The sequence below is a fragment of the Podarcis melisellensis genome (assembly GCF_964234715.1).
Source record: "Podarcis melisellensis genome assembly, chromosome: 6".
Lineage (NCBI taxonomy): Eukaryota > Metazoa > Chordata > Lepidosauria > Squamata > Lacertidae > Podarcis > Podarcis melisellensis.
This window is the reverse complement of record NC_138538.1, coordinates 55,326,985-55,345,042: the sequence shown is the minus strand read 5'-3', so window position 1 is coordinate 55,345,042 and position 18,058 is coordinate 55,326,985. Positions and strand designations below refer to the sequence as shown.

The window sequence follows — 18,058 nt, the reverse complement described above, 5'->3', positions numbered from 1 at the left end:
ATGTATGCTGGGAGCATACATCCTTAGGAGCAGCTAGCAGGAATGGAGTGGTGCTTTTTTGCAATGCGCACAAGCTGTTCTTTAGCTTGGGGTGGAAGAATATTAATGTTTTAGTAGCGCATGATAGGAAAGAGATTGTTTGCGTTTTGGGATTACTACCCCCCCCCCGGCAACCTCCTCCTTTCGTTGATCAGAATGAAGCTGAAAATTGACTTAACCGGCCTTTCAAGAATCAGTTCCCCACCGCTTCTGACTTTCCCCTTCCAAGTGCCACTGAGTTTGCCTACGGCCCCAATCCTACGTGGGCTCTTCCTGGGGAACAGGCTTCGCTGAACGCAGAGGGACTTGCATCAGAGCAAGCCTGCTGCAGGACTGTGCTTCGAACTGGGGAACTGATGTTACATTTGCCTTTCATGAACCGTCGGACCAGAGTTAGGATAGTTCGCCTTTTAGAAATACACGAGAAACGAACAACTCTGTAGACACTTAGAAATTCCTACGTAGATTCCGAGCGGAGAAAGAAAGATACTCTTCTGCACAGCGTGAGAACTATACATGTGCGTATATAATAATACCCCGGACCCAAATCTCTGAAGCGCCTCCTATATCCTTCCGATAACATCACTTCCTCTTAAACAAAGAAGCTGACTTGGGTTAATCAGATACTATTGCTTAAGTGGATCGCTGTGCGGAGCTGGAGTAATTGTCCTGGTGAAGATCTTGGCAGACAGCATGAAGGTTCAGTTAGCAGCGCTGTCGACTTTCCTACTTTGCCAATTACTTGTCGCAGTTTCTGCTGGGGAAGCATTAGGAAAAGGTTAGATACCAATTCTTATTTCCTCTTTTGTTTTTACTGATGTTTTCAAATGCCTGTGCTTTGCAAAAAAATAAGCAGAAAGGTTTAGGGTGTGATCATCCCTAAGCTATCTGTGATAACAAATACGATTCTTATAGTTTGCATCTACTATTGGGAAAATAGTTGATTTCAAGAGAGTACTGTAGTTTCTCTAGTCTAGGCCATGAGTTGCTCAGTGTGGCAGTTTCCAGGGCCCTTTTTGTTTTCAGAGTTCAGTTCAAATAAAAAGATATGTATAAATCCTTTAGGAAAGAGAATTGCTTGCTTTGGAATAACTTCAAACTTCAATGATGTTCCTAGGAATGGTATCTTAGATTGCCATTCTAAAAGCATTTATTTCTTTGTATGTGGTGATATATAGAAAATTGTTTTTATCTTCTGTAACTGATGCTTTAAATTATGCAACATATATTCCCCCTTTTCTTTCAAGGTTTTGGAGATCATATTCACTGGAGGACACTGGAAGATGGGAAAAAGGAAGCAGCAGCCAGGTATCTTGTGCAAACGGATCTACAACCTTAAAATTGGCTTATTTGGAAGTTAATTTTCCTGTTATCCATAATAATTGCTTCCAAATAAGTGAACTGAGGTGTAAATTTCATAAGGTTAGCTTTACTATTAAACAACGTCCTGGCTTATCGCTACACTCAAAGATGCAGAGTTTATACATAAAAACCACCTCTGCCATACCAAAGTGAGTTTGCTTTAGGTTGTGAGCTGCATATGCTGCTTTTCCCCTTCTGATGAAAGAGATACTACAAAACACACTTGGTTTAGGTTTGGACTAAGTCCTAGGAAATTCAATTGAACTTTTCCCTCTCTGTTAGTATTGTTCAAAAAATTCTAATAAAATTAAAACCAACAGGGAAAAAATATTCTGGAAAACTCTCAGTTGACTCCCATGCAGAATTAGGCCTGTCTAAACGTGTTTGGAACTGGATTACTTAAGCAAAAGAATTGCAGTCACAACCTAAAAACCTGAAGGTGCAGATTAGTACCAGTATTAGCCTTTTGTAAGAACTTGATTTCCAGCCTTACACAAGAAGACGTGAAATTATTCAGAGACTGACAAACTGATCACCTTGAGTTCAGCCATACAGCTGGGATTTCATGCTGCTGCTGCAATTAATTTGATACTTTTATTTAATTGTTTTTTAAGTTAGCACATGGAAATAACATGCTTTAAAGGAACAATCTGTGCTTTGATATGAAAATGTTTTAGTGATGATCACTTGTATACCTGAGTACAGGTTTTGTTTGAAACGAAATAGAGATTAGGGCTGTAGTCATATTTACAACACTTGGGTGGCACATTGTGAATGCTACATGGCGCCTTTCGACTTCTGTTGTTTCCAGCTTTTAGTGTGACATATTTTGAGGATAGATTTTCACAGGTGAATGTCAGGAGTGTGAGATTCAGGGGAGAGTATGCTTATTTTGTGCTTGGAACTAATAGCAGCTTCCACAGCGGTTTCTCAGCTATGCCATGGTGCATTTGGGAAAAGAAACTGCCCCAGTTGAGTAGCCAGTTGCGACCTGTGTGGTTGTGTGGAGCCGCCCTCCTTACACTGGTGTCACTGTAGCTTACCTGGACAGGGCTGGGTTGAGGTGGTAGCAAGATTGGGGTGGATGCACCAGTGGAGTCAATCTTGTCCTCCTGCCAGCGCATCTGTACAGCCCCCAGCTTCAGTAGCACTAATGTTGGGATGATGGCTCCACCACTGCACACAGGCTGCTACTGTGGGCAGCTACTATACCTAGCTTGCATCTTCCAGTGAGGAGTTAGAAGCCTTCAACTTCAAAGGCTCTGGGACTAATGACACTTTCCTTGGCCAACTGTCAAGGTGACCTCTGCCAGAGCTCTGGCATGCTTTGGAGAGGGATCCAGCTATGACCTATCTTATTGCACCATTAACAGGAGCTGACATTCTTCCGTTACAGTTGTGCTGTGGACAAGAACTTTGGATAATGAAAAACCCAACTAGCTCACAGATGTAGAGACCTTTAGAAAATTGGCTTCTTTATTACAACACTGAACTCCTTGCACATCAGCTGATGCTCAGTCTTGCTTTCTGCAGGGATCAGCTGTGTAAGCAGTTGATGCAGGATCCATCCAGGACATGGGATGTCAAGTGTGGGGCAGCTGGACGTGGTTTGGGGGGAAGCAGTCTCATGGGTCAAATGGGGAGGAATGGTGGGGCAAATTTGGCCCACAAGCCAGAGGTTAGCCACCCCTACGCTAGAGCTATAATCCTCTGCACACTTACTTGGGAGTAAGGCATAAATGTTTTCTTCTAGTGTTTTAATAAGGTAATATATAAAAAGGGATTCTTTCCCAGCTGAGTACAGTGATCTTCATAAGGCAGATGTTGATGAACCCCAACTCCCATCAGCCCCGGCCACCATGGCTAATAGTCAGGGATGATGGGAGTTGGAGTCCAACAATGTATTGAGGACTACAGGTTCCCCAGTCCTCCCATAAGGCACAACAAAATAATAATAGCAAGCATATGTGGGTTGTGGGCAAAGCAGGTGATGTTCAAAAATGTAACATTAGATAAATGGGCAATATGAGTGAGGGCTGGATAGAAGATGGCTGGGCAATTAAGGCAACACATGAAAGACTTGCACTTCTTGGTCATTGTCCATAGAGTTTAGTGTGCAGCTCTTAGACCTACAAATATTATTCGTGATCTCCCTTTTAGGTTTGCTTAGATATTTTTTTTTTACCGCACCTCTGACAAACATAGTAGTGCCTAAGAAAGCTTTTCACATTGTGAATTCCAGGTTTAATCCTATAAATCATTTGCATATCTGAAGGTGAAATCACTTGAGTAAACTACATCTCCTTTTCCTGTAAGGTGGACAGTTGGCTAATCTTTTATTAGGTATAAAAGAGTAGGACATATTAACCTTGTTCTTAATAAATATTTAATCTTAATGAAGCTACAGTGGAACCCCCTTCCTTTTATAAATTTCATTCTGCAGTTGCACCTTATAGAACAATATTGTGCATGTTTACTCAGAAGTAAGACTTAAGAGTACTGGAGTACATTAATGGTGCATTTCAATGTCTTTTTTTTTTAGTGGGTTGCCTCTCATGATAATCATTCACAAATCCTGGTGTGGTGCTTGCAAAGGTAAGATAAATTAACATTCCCTGAGAGCACTCCAGAATCTTCTAATTGGATAGATACACAACATTTGTAGGAGAAAGTATAATTTTACAGAGAGCATAGCATGTATGTATTTTCTTCATAAATAAAACTATACTTATAAGGTAGGTTTTTTTTTCTAGATATAGCTGTGGCTAAATGCTAGTTGAAAAGCTGCCCAAGCTTTTACTATTTGGATTCTGTGAGCCAAAGTTCAGAGAGTAAAGACTAGACATGTACTACACTGATGAACAAACTTACTTCAAACACCATTGAAAATGTAAAAATACTTTTAGTTCAAGAGTGACCATTTATTTTGTGTTTTTTGTTGAAAAAACAGAGCATTGCTCATGTTTCTTGGGCTTTTTATACAGTGGTGCCCCGCAAGACGAACGCCTCGCAAGACGGAAAACAGGCTAGACGAAAGGGTTTTCCGTTTTGGAGGCGTTTCATAAAACGAATTTCCCTATGGGCTTCCTTCGCAAGACAAAAGCCCATAGGGAAATCTCCGGGACAGCGGGGAAGCGCAGCGCGTCTTACCCACTGTCCTCGGACCTTCTCCGAAGGCTGGCGGTGGGGCGGAGAGACCTTCTCCCTGCGCCAGCCTTTGGATGGCTGCTCCGAAGGCTGGCGGTGGGGCGGAGAGACCTTCTCCCCGCGCCAGCCTTCGGAAGGCTGCTCTGAAGGCTGGCGGTGGGGCGGAGAGACCTTCTCCCCGCGCTAGCCTTCGGATGGCTGTTCCGAAGGCTGGCGGTGGGGCGGAGAGACCTTCTCCCTGCGCTAGCCTTCGGATGGCTGTTCCGAAGGCTGGCGGTGGGGCGGAGAGACCTTCTCTCCGCGCCAGCCTTCGGATGGCTGCTCCGAAGGCTGGCGGTGGGGCGGAGAGACCTTCTCCCCGCGCTAGCCTTCGGATGGCTGTCCTGAAGACTTGCGGTGGGAGGAGGGCTTTCCTTCCCACCGCCAACATTCAGAATGCTGTTCTGAATGTTGGCGGTGGGGAGGAAAAACCCTCCTCCCACCGCAAGCCCCAGGAACAGAGGAGAAGCGCTGCGCGCCTTCCCCTGCCTTCCTCTCTGTTCCCGTACCTGTCCTGAAGGCTTGCGGTGGGGAGAAAAGCCCTTCTCCGCACCTCCAACCTGGCAAGCGGTCTCCATAGGAACGCATTAATTGATTTTCAATGCATTCCTATGGGAAACCGTGCTTTGCAAGACGAAAAACTCGCAAGAAGAAAAAACTTGCACAACGAATTAATTTCGTCTTGTGAGGCACCACTGTACTTGTATACAACTGTTTTGTATCACTTTTTCTTTGTATTAGGTATATTAACAAAAGTAGCAAGGGCTGTTTCTGTTTCTTTTTATTTATATGCGAGGATTTTGATGACTGATTTTGGCTGTGATCTAACTAAAGTTAGTTATGCTTAAGTCCTACTGAAATCTAGAGTGCAAGTTAGGTATGAGACAATTGTTCCCATGAGACTGATTTAGCTCGGTTAGGGCCCCTTGTGATTAGAAGCATGTGTGTAAGAATTATGACACTTGTTCTCTTTCCTGATTAATTTTTCCTTTCTATGCTTTTCTTAGCTTTAAAACCAAAGTTTTCGGAATCTAAGGAAATCTCAGAGCTTGCCCATAATTTCGTGATGGTCAACCTTGAGGTAAGTTTCAGTTGGATAGTTGCTAAGATGCTGAAATGAAGCATTTCCCCATATTCTTCCTTGGAACTTTCTGAGACAATTTATGAAGATACAGAAAGCAAACATAAAACATTCTCTGTATTTCGGGGGGGGCACAACACTTCCATTGATTTATCCCTTATTTTACATTGCACATCCTTAATACTGTGGTACCTTGGTTCCCAAACTTAATCCGTTCTGGAAGTCTGTTCCAAAACCAAACCATTCCAAAACTAAGGCGTGCTTTCCCATAGAAAGTAATGCAAAATGGATTAATCCATTCCAGACTTTTAAGAACAACCCCTAAAACAACAATTTAACGTGAATTTTACTATCTAACAAGACCATTGATCCATAAAATGAAAGCAATAATCAATGTACTGTACTATAAAATAAATGAGACAGTATTGTAGATAAAAATTAAAAAAAAATATTCCTACGTGCACTGATGATAGTCATTGTTTGGATGGGGGGGCTTTTATCCATTTCTGCAGACACACAATCAATCAGTAGCTGAACTGGGTTCCACACAGTCACAAAAACAAGTCACAAGTCAGTGCCATAAAATGAAGAACAAGTCACAGTCAAAACAATGAAAAAGCCACACAAACAAAAACGCAAAAAAAATAGCAAAAACAAAAGTTCTAAATATCACTTCTGTTTTGCGTGGGTGCTCGGGACTGAACAGCCGACACACTCAACAGGAAGCCTCTGATTAGCAGTGGGGGACTCAATTTACAAACAGAACACACTCAACAGAAAGTGGAACATGTTCAGCTTCCAAGGCAAAGTTCACAAACCAGAACACCTACTTCCAGATTTGCAGCGTTCTATTTCCAAGTTGTTCATAAACTAAGCTGTTCTAAAAGCAAGGTACCACTGTGATGTTGAATGAATGAACAAACTATTATTGTCAAAGTAATTGCTGTTTTCACAAAGAAATATTACTGATGAACAATTGCAGTGACTTGCCCTTCTTTCGAGGGGTGATATCCTGCTGTGGGGTCCATCTTGCAGAATGGATCTCGAAATGTCAAAGGTTGAGCTTGAGAAACTTTGCATCCAAGGCAGTTGCACTTCCACAGAGCTGTGGATCTTCCCTTTGGTTATACGTATAGAAACAATAAGGATAGATTTCTGTGGAAATAGTCCTAATGTTCCTTTACTTTATCTTTTTAACTTTCAGGATGAAGAGGAACCCAAAGATGAAGCTTTTAGTCCTGATGGTGGTTACATTCCCAGAATCATTTTCATGGGTGAGGCATGAGGCAGCTTCTTATCCCTCTTGGAGAACTGCATTGCTGTTGTCATCACATGGATGTTTTCATTTGTTCTCTCTGTTTTTTGTAGATCCCAGCGGAAACATCCACCCAGAGATCATAAATGAGAGAGGAAACCCCAGCTACAAGTACTTTTATACCAATGCTGAACAAGGTACATGTGAATTAAGTTCAAATTGGGCTTTATCTCAGATGGCTATAGTAGCCCTGGCAGCTCTCTGACAACTTGTATTTCACTACAGGTGTCCTGATTAATTTACAGTTCAGAACTATATTGAATTATAGCCGATTACCATTGCGTGTAAATGGTGTAAGTTTAAGCATACACGTTTAGGATTCTGTCAGACTCTTAAGTTACATCAGAGTATTGGCCAAAGAGAGGACATTTGACAGACTTGTTCTTTTTCACATCTTCTGTTAGGGGGATAATGGAATAATTGAGCTTAAGAAATGGGAGGCATTTCTAGAAATGGGGGGATGTGTCTATTTTGCTTTCTCGTAGGTCAGGGTTCATCTGACAAGCCCTGTTATTCTGCTTCCACAAGGCTTTCCTCTCTCCTTCCCCTGTGCCCCCCAAAATTGGCTGGGGTGCAGTGAGGAGAGCCCTCAGAGCAGCAGACTGTGGGAGGAGAGAGCAATGCTTAGACAGATGGGATGTTCATCATAGTGCAATGTTGAATTCCACCCTCAGTTTCTTGTTTTCATCTCTCCCGTTCTCCAAATTTCCACAGCAATTTGTGATTATTATTATTTTTTTAAATACTCATGAAGATTCATTGGCATAAATGATATACACCTTTTTGCACAGCAAAATGTTATAATCTTATAGGCTGTTTTCACCAATATATGCATTTTTATGTACACTTTACACTAGTATATACAGTATTTTTTGTACATATTACTTGGCTAGAGAACTGCACTGCAAAATTCAAAATAAATGTGAAGGTTGGCTGTGTTTTGGTTTGCATATTGTCTCAGAAAATGTGAATTAGGCAAGTTTTAAATGCAAACTGTATTGAATTTCTAAGCATCTTTTATGTTTAATATTGCAGTCATCCAAGGCATGAAGGAAGCCCAAGAGAAGCTGGCAGGCGATGCTTTCAGGAAGAAACATCTTGGAGATGAATTATAATACACTGGGGATCCGTTTTATATAAATTCAGAATCTAAAATGATATATGACTCTTTCCCCCCTCCTTTTTCCCCAATGAGGAATTGTAGATGCACTGATACGATCTTTTTCCTACTGATAACTTGTTCGATCAAATACTATCTAATTTTTCAGACAGTGAAATCAAAATAAATAACTCTGTCCTCTCTTGTTTACATTGAAATGCCTGTTTATAGGATAAATAAAGCTAAAATACTTACTGATGAATGAATGTTTCAACCTTGAGCATATTATAAACCACAGTTTCAGTGGAGTTTAAGGCCTAACTCTAAATTGCTTATTCTCTATGAGGTGAAGGCTGGTATCTGGTTTGTGATGAGGACATTGGTCTTAATAGAATCATCTATTCCTTTTATCATAAACAGGCTTAGTCTTGCTTATTTCAGTAGGAACTTCTAGATATTAATGTTTAGGATTACAACAATCTTGCTTTTATTGTTCAGTATGAACTTTTACCAAGCCCACTGTACCAAACTAATAATTCTGTCATGAACACTACACCAAGTAGAGTTATTTTCCTGCCTGCCCAAGGAGCAGCATGAAGAACATTGGAAGTACAAAATTGTTTTTTATTTTCCTTACAGAATTGCCTGCTGCTCCTTTGGTTACATTTAGACAGAAACATAGCTTTCCCATTTGTGCATTTGTCTTTTAATTCTTTTGTGAATAGAGGAGAAAATGTAATGAAGTATTTGGTGTGAAAATCTCTTAACTTGCTGAATGTTCTCGGTGGATGCCTTGCTTCATCATATTGTACTGTATTTTTGTATCTGGGTAACCAATAAAATGGATTTTTATTTTTCATTTCATTTTGAGATAACAGTAACTTCTATGAGGGGCTAAAGGCATAATGTTGAATTTGTGAAGTTACTGTTGAATGTTTCATTCTTTTTCCTACATGTTTTCATGCATAGACATCTGTAGTTTTTAAAAATCCCATTACATTCAGTAGTTCTGTACCTAACACTATTTTCTAAGCATTTAATTCAGCAAAGTTAAATGAGAATGGGTCTAACAAATTTGCCTGTTATTATGAAAATAAAATTACTTTTAAAATTTCTACAGTAATAGTGCTCACATCTTCCAGTGACAGCACAATCCTAAATATGTATACTCTGTTGTAAGCCCTACTGAATTCAGTGGGACTTTCTTCCAGGTAAATGGGGCTAGTATTGCAAGCTTTGTAACAATTGTGTAAAAAGTTTTTAGTAAGAGCTACCAACTTACTGCACACAAGGGGAAAACCTATGTTAGCAAGCTATAGTGAACTTATTGGCATGCTTTCCTTGATGTAATTATGAAATGGTGTGCAATACATTTCATTTCAAGACAAAAAAAATCTCCAAGTGGTTTACAGTAATAAAATAGCGTAACAACAACATTCCAGTAAAATCATAGCTTATTATAGGTAACTGATTTCTATTGCCTTTCTTGCTGAATGTTGAATGAGGAGCTATAAAAGTTTTTAAAAAAAACACCAAGAAAACCTTCAGTGCGTAAATGTAAAGACCTTTCTGGCATAAATAGTATGTTTTTAGCAGATTCAAGCTGCTGTGGTCAGATACTACTTTATATGTACTATATCCATAAAAACGGTTTTTTTAAATGAAGAGTTGCCTTTATACACATTAAATTTTTCAATAATTTAATACAATATATAATTTTATTTTATTGCTTTAAAAACTCTTCTACCTTAGTTTAGTGGACTGTTCTCTACATCTGGAAATTAGCTGATACTTTGGCCAAAGGTGGCATGACTTTCTCAAGAAGGCACTATTAGATTCACTCTTAATAATTAATACCATGCATTTATCAAATAAATTTAATGGTGTGTTTACGTACCATTTTTATTTGCTCAATCCACAGAAGATCATAGCCCTGATACTTTGTTTGGGCTCACCATTTCTGTAAAACAGAAGTTCTGTGTAAATTCTCTGTAGGCGCCTGTCTTAGTTGTCCAGTCATATCAATAACTGGGAAAAATGCTACAGCCATCATGGGAACCAGAGTAATTATGATGTACAGAAGTGGTATATTCATATGAGCTTCACCCAATGCAGTAATGTGGTAGCTGTTTCTATGAACAGAACCTGGGATTGTAGTGACTGCTGGTTTCAGTATGTACAATAAGCCACGGTTAGTTATTTCATACATTCTGGTTCTGACTTTTAGGGAAAGCTTGCACTAGTTAGCTTGCAATTAAGCTTGAAACAATTGATATGATAAAAATAGCTATATACAAAATCATATACAGGTCAATTAAAAATAAGTGCAAATTTTGATGATGTGAATAAGTCTTTAGGGTCGTCTACTTAACGACACAAGAAAGGCCAAGCAGAGTTATTGGGAAATTAAATTCCAGAGGTTTGTACCGCCAGTCTGCTAGACTGACCTTAGTGGTGAGTGTGAATAGGGTTGCAAAGAAAAATCCATACAGATAGAAAGGGTTCTTTAGATCATCTGATTACAAACCAGTCAATGTTTTAAAGGTTAGTGTCAGCACTTCCAGACATAAGACGAGTAACACAACTGAAAATTGCCTAAAGCCCTGCCTTTCACATGAATTCTAGTGTTTTAGTTTGCACCAGTCCAAGTTTCTGGACTGTTGTCAAAGGCAGACCTATGAAAAGAGCACTACAGTAATCTAAGCATATGAATTTGGCCAATTTCTGCACTTGCTGCCAAGTGCTTAATTACTGTCGTCTGGCTCTATCTTTTGGCTTATGTGCATGGATTTATTTCAGAAATGAGTGTTGTAATCAAATGGGTTAATTTCCATTCTGGAAGGGAAAAAATACCTTGTAAAGAATCAGGCAAGAGGAGACAATCTTAATATGTATTTATTTCCACCAACATCATCATCATTCTTATTAATTTATCAATTCTATACAAGAACTCAGATTGGTAGAGAATCTCTGGGATGTGGGTTAAAGCCCCATATTGGGCAAAATATTCCTGCATTGTAGGGGGTTGGACTAGGTCAGTGTTTCCTAACCACCACCCCCCCCCGGATATTCCAAATGAGATATTGGTGAACATCACATAAATGGGGGGCTGCAGCACAAGGCTAGAGGGCAACAAAGGGAAGTGAGAAGTGAAGGAAAACATTCTTTTTTTAAAAAAAAAAAATCCTGATTGGCTGGCCAATCACAAGCGCTCCCCACCAGGGCCTAGTGCTCCTTTTTGCTGCATGTGTTTTCTTGGAGCAGTCCTGATTTGTTTCTGGAGGAAGAGGGAGATCCTGTTTTGATCAGAAGAGCCCGCAATCCAGAACTCCCAGGTCAGGGGGAGTGGTGGCAATGGGTAGGGCTGGGTGAGCTGGAGCTGCATGTGGCTGCCGCCAGTGCTGGGCTCGGTGGCAGCCTGCGCCTGACTCTGCAAGGTCTGAGCCTTCGGATGTTGCTGAGGGGTGCAGGGCCAGTAGGCAGTATCGGCCCAGGTTTGCAAGGTGCGGGGTGAAATCCACCCCAGCACCTAGCCATAGGTGTAGCCAGGATTTTGGGGGGGGGGGAGATCTTTTTGCACCAGAACCTCAGATTTGTGTTGATTTTTACTGATTTTTACTTATGGGGGGTTGGGAAACACTAGACTAGATGACTCTCATGATCCCTTCCAACTCTATGATTCTGTGAAGTATCTCAAAGTGATGCACAATAAAAAAGCAGAAAACTGAAAAACCAAAATGATATATTCAAAAACAAGACAATATGAGATAGGTAGCCGTGTTGGTCTGCCATAGTCAAAACAAAAAAATTCCTTCCAGTAGCACCTTAAAGACCAAGATACAGTGTATCTGAAGAAGTGTGCATGCATACGAAAGCTCATACCAAGAACTAACTTAGTTGGTCTTTATGGTGCTACTGGAAGGAATTTTTTTGTTAAGACAATATGAAATAGACACCCATGGCAGAGACCCATTCATGCAGCTGGAAAAGCCCATCAGAACAAAAAATGTTTCCACTTGCTTCCAGAATGTGTGGATAGTTGGCGCATGTCACCTCTGGATAGGAATGTTTTCCCACAGAACGGAGGCCGTCACACTGAAAGCCCTGCTGAGTTACTGTAGAATAGGCTTCTGATATCTTTGGAGCTTGCAGGAGGACCTCTTCCGCAGACCACAATTATTTTCCTACTGGGTATGTAAGGCAGAAGAGAGCCTTCTTGGTGGCTGCTCCCAGACTTTGGAACTCCCACCCCAGAGAAGTTCCTTGCTGTCCTTCTGCCGGCAGGTGAAGACTTTATACGGGCTTTTGGGAATTGACTGCTTTTAATTAAAGGGCTGGTGCTCTACTGTTTTTATTGTAATTACTGGTATGTTTAAAGCAGATTTTATATATCTCTATAGTTTTAATTCCGCCAATGTTTAATTGTATTTCAATGTTTTTTAAAATGTTGTTAGCAGTTCTTGTTTTTAGCTGTAAGATGCCTTGAGTCCCGTCAGGGGGGAAAGTGAGATATAAGTAGGTAAGAAAGTAAATACTGTAACAAGATAGTCTCTCAAGTAACTTGGTCCCGAGCTGTATAGAGAGCTGTATCTGCTATTACCAACACCTTGAACTTGGCAGGATTGCAGATTGGCCCCCATGCAAATCTCGCAAGCAAGGCACCAGTTGCAGCCTTAGGACCCACCTCAAGGGTAGCCCTATTCCAGATTATTTCGCTTGTGAAAAACTATTGCCTTAAAAACGTCTTTCCCTGCATAAAGTAAAGAAAGTTTTAAAATTTGTCATTTTAAAATACTCCTCGTTCACCACCAGGTGGAGGTACCCACTTGCGGGTTGTAGCTGCACGCTATATGTGTGCTAAACTAGCCAACCCTGAAATCATTTTCAGCCTGCTAACTACTGTATAGCTAATTCAAACCAGGTTGACCCAGCAAACCAAGACGAATGGAGCCAAATCCAGATTAATAATGTTATTTACTCCTCGCATCCTTGTAGAATATTACTTCATTCCCTTCAAAGGCCTTTAAAAAACACACCAAAAAACAAGGAATGATTGGTTGTGGGGTCAACTTGGAAACCCCAGTTGGACAACCCACGACCCTCAGCTGCTTTAGTGGGGCCTCCTGACAAGCCCTCGAAGTCCCCAACCTATTTGACCTGCTGCCCCTCTTATCCTCCCTCCGAGGGGGAGAGCGCGAGAGGCGTGTATGGAGCTCTACGGAGACAAAGCGAGAAATGTAAGACTAAATCTAAGTGAATCAATAAGAAAGGAGGATACGATGGTATGGAAATTAGACGGGCAGGTTGAGATGACAGGAGGGGTTGGGATGGATGCGGCTCTGTAGCAGAGAGGGGCAACCCGGGCAGCGGCTGAGAAACCCGCCGCGTCCGCCGGTTTCCACTTATTCCGCCCCGCGTGGGGAAGAAGGCGGGAGGCCTGTGGCAGGAGCTCCGCCCCGAGGGTTGTCTTCTGCTGCGCCGGGTGAGAGGATCCGCGGGATGTGTCGCTAAGCCGGACACACGCACGCTCTTCTCCGCCCAGAGGTCCGGGAGCGCACGCAGCTCGGGCTCGGCTGAATCTCCCACCAAGCGCCTCCTGCTCGCCGCTGCTCTTGGCTCCAGCCTCCCTCGCTTTGCGCGCCGAGCGGCTCCCTTCCCTGCGCCGCGCCCCAGGTAAGAAGAGCGCGGAGGAGAAGACGGGACCCACCGGTCCCCCGCGCAACTTTCCCCCGTCGCCCGGCAGCCGCCTGCTTCGCATCTCCCCTTCCCCGCCGCAAAGAGCGAGCCTCGGAAGCCCCGGGATCCTCATTGCAAGGCGCAACCAGGGTTTATGTGCGCGCAAATCTCCTAGCGCGCGTGGGAACGGAGGGACGACATTAGAGCCTCAGATTAGCCTTTTTAGTGCTAAGGCTCAACTCTGGAAATTGGACGGCGTGCCTCTGAGTATATGCAGAGGGCTTTTACTGCAACGTCTAATGTTTGATTTCCAGACAGACCTGTCTCCCGGGCTTATTAAGCGTATCTTATTAATTTAATTAATAACAAACAAACAAACAGGGAGAAGTGGAGAGGGCTCCTCAGTCTTTCTCCTTGCCTTAGTAGCCCAGCACAGTATAAAACCTATTGGAGGAGACCAATCAGGAAATGATTTTTTACAGAATCAGTCTAGGTTTGATTTCTTTCTGCATCGTTTTTCTTTGTTTTGGATAAAATGGAGCAAATTTTAAAATAGCCCTGTCAACAATTGTGTATATGTGTGTGCACAGAAACACACACAGTTTCTTTGTCAAGGATGGTGCTAAGCCCTTAGCAGCTGAGTGATGGTTGGCAGCCACTTGTAGTATGCTTCCTTACCTTTTGCATCATCTCATTCACTGGAAATGTGTAACAGTTTTCTAGAAAAATAGTCGAGTGTAATAGGTTATGCTTCAAATATAGCCAATGCATTTTTCCCATTTCTTGGTTTATCAGAATTAATAAGTGAATTGCTATACCTGGCTTCATTAACACACACACTCACACTAAATTATTTGAAATCCCAGAGTTTTGCATTAAATTATATTCTTCTAATTGTTTGGGGCCTTGCTTGTTTTTCAGAATCTCTTCTTACAGATTATTCATGGTGTATTTGACTGCAGTTCAGACTTTAACTTCATTTATACTGTAATAGAAAAATACTATGGGTCTTGCCTAATGCATGTATGCTGTTAGCAGTGTATGAATGCAAACAGCATGAAATATTGAGAGTATGTGAGCAATATTGATGCAAAACTAATCTCAGGAGTAAAATGTGAGCTATCTTTCCAGGATAGTAGGATTGCCACATTAAATTTAAAAAAACAGTGGACAGCTACAGCTTAGAGCTGGGAAGATTTTTGTGGAGCTTGTGTTCTGATAAAGGGCATAGCTTTACAGTTTGAACTAAGCTGAGTAGAGGAGGGTGAGTGATCAAAATCTAGTGAATGTATTTGAAAATATATTCCATTTGAGTGTGTGTGCATGTGTGTGTATGGATATATATTACGTTAAAGTTACCAGGGCTGTGAAGTTAAATCAATAAAATAATGGAGGTTCGTGTGCGGGAATCTGTTAATATTACACCAAAACATCCAGGCTTTGCAAAACACAGAAACAAAACCTGTAGCTAGAAAATTCAGAGAATGTGTTAAGAATATATTGTGGTCATCATGACATTACACAAACGAGAGTTTCAAATAGATTATGCTGAAGAATAGCCTATCTATGTGTCTGTAACTTTGGTAGAATTTCTGGGGAAGGTTTCGGATGTTAATTGGAAGGGAGGCAAGCACCCGACTATGGAACCAGGGAATAGAGCAATGTGGAATGAGGAAATAAGCTTGAAGGGAGTGGGCATTGATCTCAGCTGGTATGTGGCAACTGGGAGCCAGAGAAGCTTGGTCACCCAGGGATAGTATTTGTGGACAAAAAGTCCCCAGTAGGAATTCTGCCATAAATTTTGTAAAATAGTTAACTGAATTGCAAAGGCAAAGATGGTGATATGGTGCCAACATAGGAAAAATGGAGGAACGTTAGTGAAATGCTCCTTGAGTTGAAGGATGATCTGCAGGGAGGATTTTTGCTGTTGCTTCTCTTACACACACCCCCCGCCTAGTTTTGTATTAATTTTCTCATAGTAAAAAGGCAAAATTATAAGTAATAGTGAAATTATATTGTATTTATATTTGTTATCAGGCCTTCTATATGCTAAGTTTGTTTTAACTAATGCTGTTCTATACCAATGATTTCTATGCAACCCAACATGTCACTATCACACTAGCTGCAATGTCTCAATATTAAAAATGATCAATGTGCAGGTATCTACCTCTAAAATTATTAAACCATATTAAACCAATATTGAAACTTGAAATACTTTGTATTATAATATGGGGTGTGTGTGGAGAGGAGGATTTAAAGATCTGTCTCATCTTACACACGAGAAAGACACCAAACCACATGATAGGAGCATAAGAAAAGAAGCTACAATCTGTGTTGGAGATCTTGTTTAGTAAATTCCTTTAGGCTGGTGGGTACAAGATACAGGGCCTTTTCTGTGTTGGCCCATGACCTATGGCATTCAGTCAACCAATGAAAAGTTAGGCAGGCATATTGAAGACATGTCTGCATTTGGTTTTTATATAGGGAAGCTGGAAAGTAGAGGCTATTGTCCCTAATTGATTTTATTGTTTAAATGTAATGACTTTTTGTTTTGTTGTTGTTTTAACTGTTTTGATGAATTTATGGATTATACACTGCTTTGTGTATTGATTGTCCTAGCAAGAGGAATAGAAGTCTTTTAAATGATGATCATGAGAGCGCTGCTAGATCAGACCAAAGGCTCACCTAGTCCAACATCCATTTCTCACAGTGGTCAAAACCCACAGACAGGACATGAGCACAACAGCATTTTCCCAGTCATGTTCCCCAGCAACTTGTATTCAGAGACATAAATCTCTTCTTCTTTAGAGGAGGAACTCTCAGATATGAAACCCTCTACAGTATTGCAGTTTGAATCAGTACACACCAGGAAGGGTTCATTCTACACAAGTGCTATTTCTGCACATTTAAAGCTGCTTATGGTCAGAATGTGCTCTGTCAGTTCCAGTGGTCCCTAGGCAGGGGCAATAAACTCAAAAGACTGTGGAGATTTCTAATTTCCCCCCACCACAAATGTCCATAGGTCAGGAAAATTATACTTCAGAATCTTTGTTTAGAAAAACCAGGCAGATAGAAAGAATCTCCTTTTGCTAGACTGGAAAGTACTTGTGCTTCTAGATTGACCTTGGTGCAATCACTAGTCTCTCCAAAAGCTGTTGGATGAGAGAGATTTATAATAAGGATTTAAACTAGATTACTGTAAATGGCAGGTAATCCAATTTTATAATCAACTCTGTCTGGTGGTTGTAACAAAGCTGGAAGCTCTCTGCTTTAAAATACTTTTGGATCTGTTATACATTACCCTCCAAAATGATATATATCAAGAATTTGTTATTGACAAATCCTTTTATTGATTATTAGTTGCCTCTAAACCAGGAGTACAAAACCTGTGGCTCTTCAGATTTTATTTATTTTTACATTTATATCACACCTTTCCTCCAAGAAGCAAAAGTTGGTGTACATAGTTCTCTGTCTCTCTACATTATCCTTACAACATAGGTAGAAATGCTGAGAGTGAGTGACTGGCCCAAAGTCACCCAGTGAGCTTCATGGCTGAGTGGGAATTTGAACCCTGGTCTTCTAGGTCTTACTCCAACCCCCTTAGCTGCTATACCACACTTCCAACTCCCATCCACCCCAGTCATCGCGGTCATGGGAGCTGGAGTCCAGGAACATCTGGAAAGCCACAAGCTCCCCATCCTTACTCAGCTATAGAAGAAAACTATGTGGGGTACACATCGAGATCACAATCTGGGGAAGAGCAGCCATATACTTTTTCCTTGTGAAAGGGCATGCTGGGTGCTAATATTTATTGCAGAATTCTTAACAACTGCCTTCTTCCAACACATTCCAAAAGTTCAGACTCCTAAGATCATATAGCAGAATCATAGTCAAAAGATGGGAAACAGTCAGCCTCAGGAATTTTGCGCTGACACCTGTAAACAGCAAATTCGTATGTCCATTTCGAGGTCATCCTCCTTAGTTCATGTCAACTATTTTTCTCTGTAGGTGAAATGCAGAAGTGGCAGTCCAGTTGGGAGCTGTGTGAAAAAATCTGCACCACTGATCACACACATAGACCAGTGATTTGTGCTTGTGGCAACATAGACATTTGAAGTCGCTGTCTTAATCATCCCCTTTGAACTAGCGAGCACTGCCTCAATAAGTAAATGTAACCAAAGCCAAAATGAGATTTATGAGCTTCTTTCATCCTGGAATGCAAAGACATACTGTTTAGGGTTTTTTGTTGCGGGGTGTCATACTTGCAGTTGTTATTGCTGCTTTATTGTATTATTATTTT

The 18,058-nt window shown here is 41.1% G+C and overlaps 2 protein-coding genes across 4 annotated transcripts in view; both read left to right on the top strand.

The window, feature by feature from the left end:
- Positions 1-4: 4 nt before the first annotated feature.
- TXNDC12 (thioredoxin domain containing 12) lies at positions 5-8,946 on the top strand. Its single transcript, XM_081916521.1, has 7 exons — positions 5-817; positions 1,287-1,347; positions 3,944-3,996; positions 5,595-5,668; positions 6,873-6,942; positions 7,037-7,120; positions 8,019-8,946. The coding sequence occupies exons 1-7, from the start codon at positions 733-735 to the stop codon at positions 8,096-8,098; spliced, it is 507 nt and encodes a 168-aa protein (XP_081772647.1). The 5' UTR covers positions 5-732; the 3' UTR covers positions 8,099-8,946.
- A 2,361-nt stretch (positions 8,947-11,307) lies between these two features.
- Positions 11,308-18,058, top strand: part of RAB3B (RAB3B, member RAS oncogene family) — a 50,171-nt gene continuing 43,420 nt past the window's right edge. Inside the window, exon 1 of one of the 3 annotated variants that reach the window (XM_081915531.1) lies at positions 11,308-11,417. Coding sequence is in view for 1 of the 3 variants with exons in the window: in XM_081915529.1 (XP_081771655.1) it covers positions 13,290-13,319 (30 nt within the window). In the remaining 2 variants the exon portion in view is untranslated. Of the gene's footprint in view, positions 11,418-12,972; positions 13,756-18,058 lie in introns of those variants that run through there. The other 2 variants (XM_081915529.1, XM_081915530.1) reach the window with 2 other exon arrangements.

Excerpts from the sequence above, each read along its gene's own strand:
- TXNDC12 (XM_081916521.1), top strand. The coding sequence starts at position 733 with ATGAAGGTTCAGTTAGCAGCGCTGTCGACTTTCCTACTTTGCCAATTA. Across the intron at positions 1,348-3,943 it reads AAAAAGGAAGCAGCAGCCAG|TGGGTTGCCTCTCATGATAA; the intron begins GTATCTTGTGCA and ends TTTTTTTTTTAG. Across the intron at positions 3,997-5,594 it reads CTGGTGTGGTGCTTGCAAAG|CTTTAAAACCAAAGTTTTCG; the intron begins GTAAGATAAATT and ends TGCTTTTCTTAG.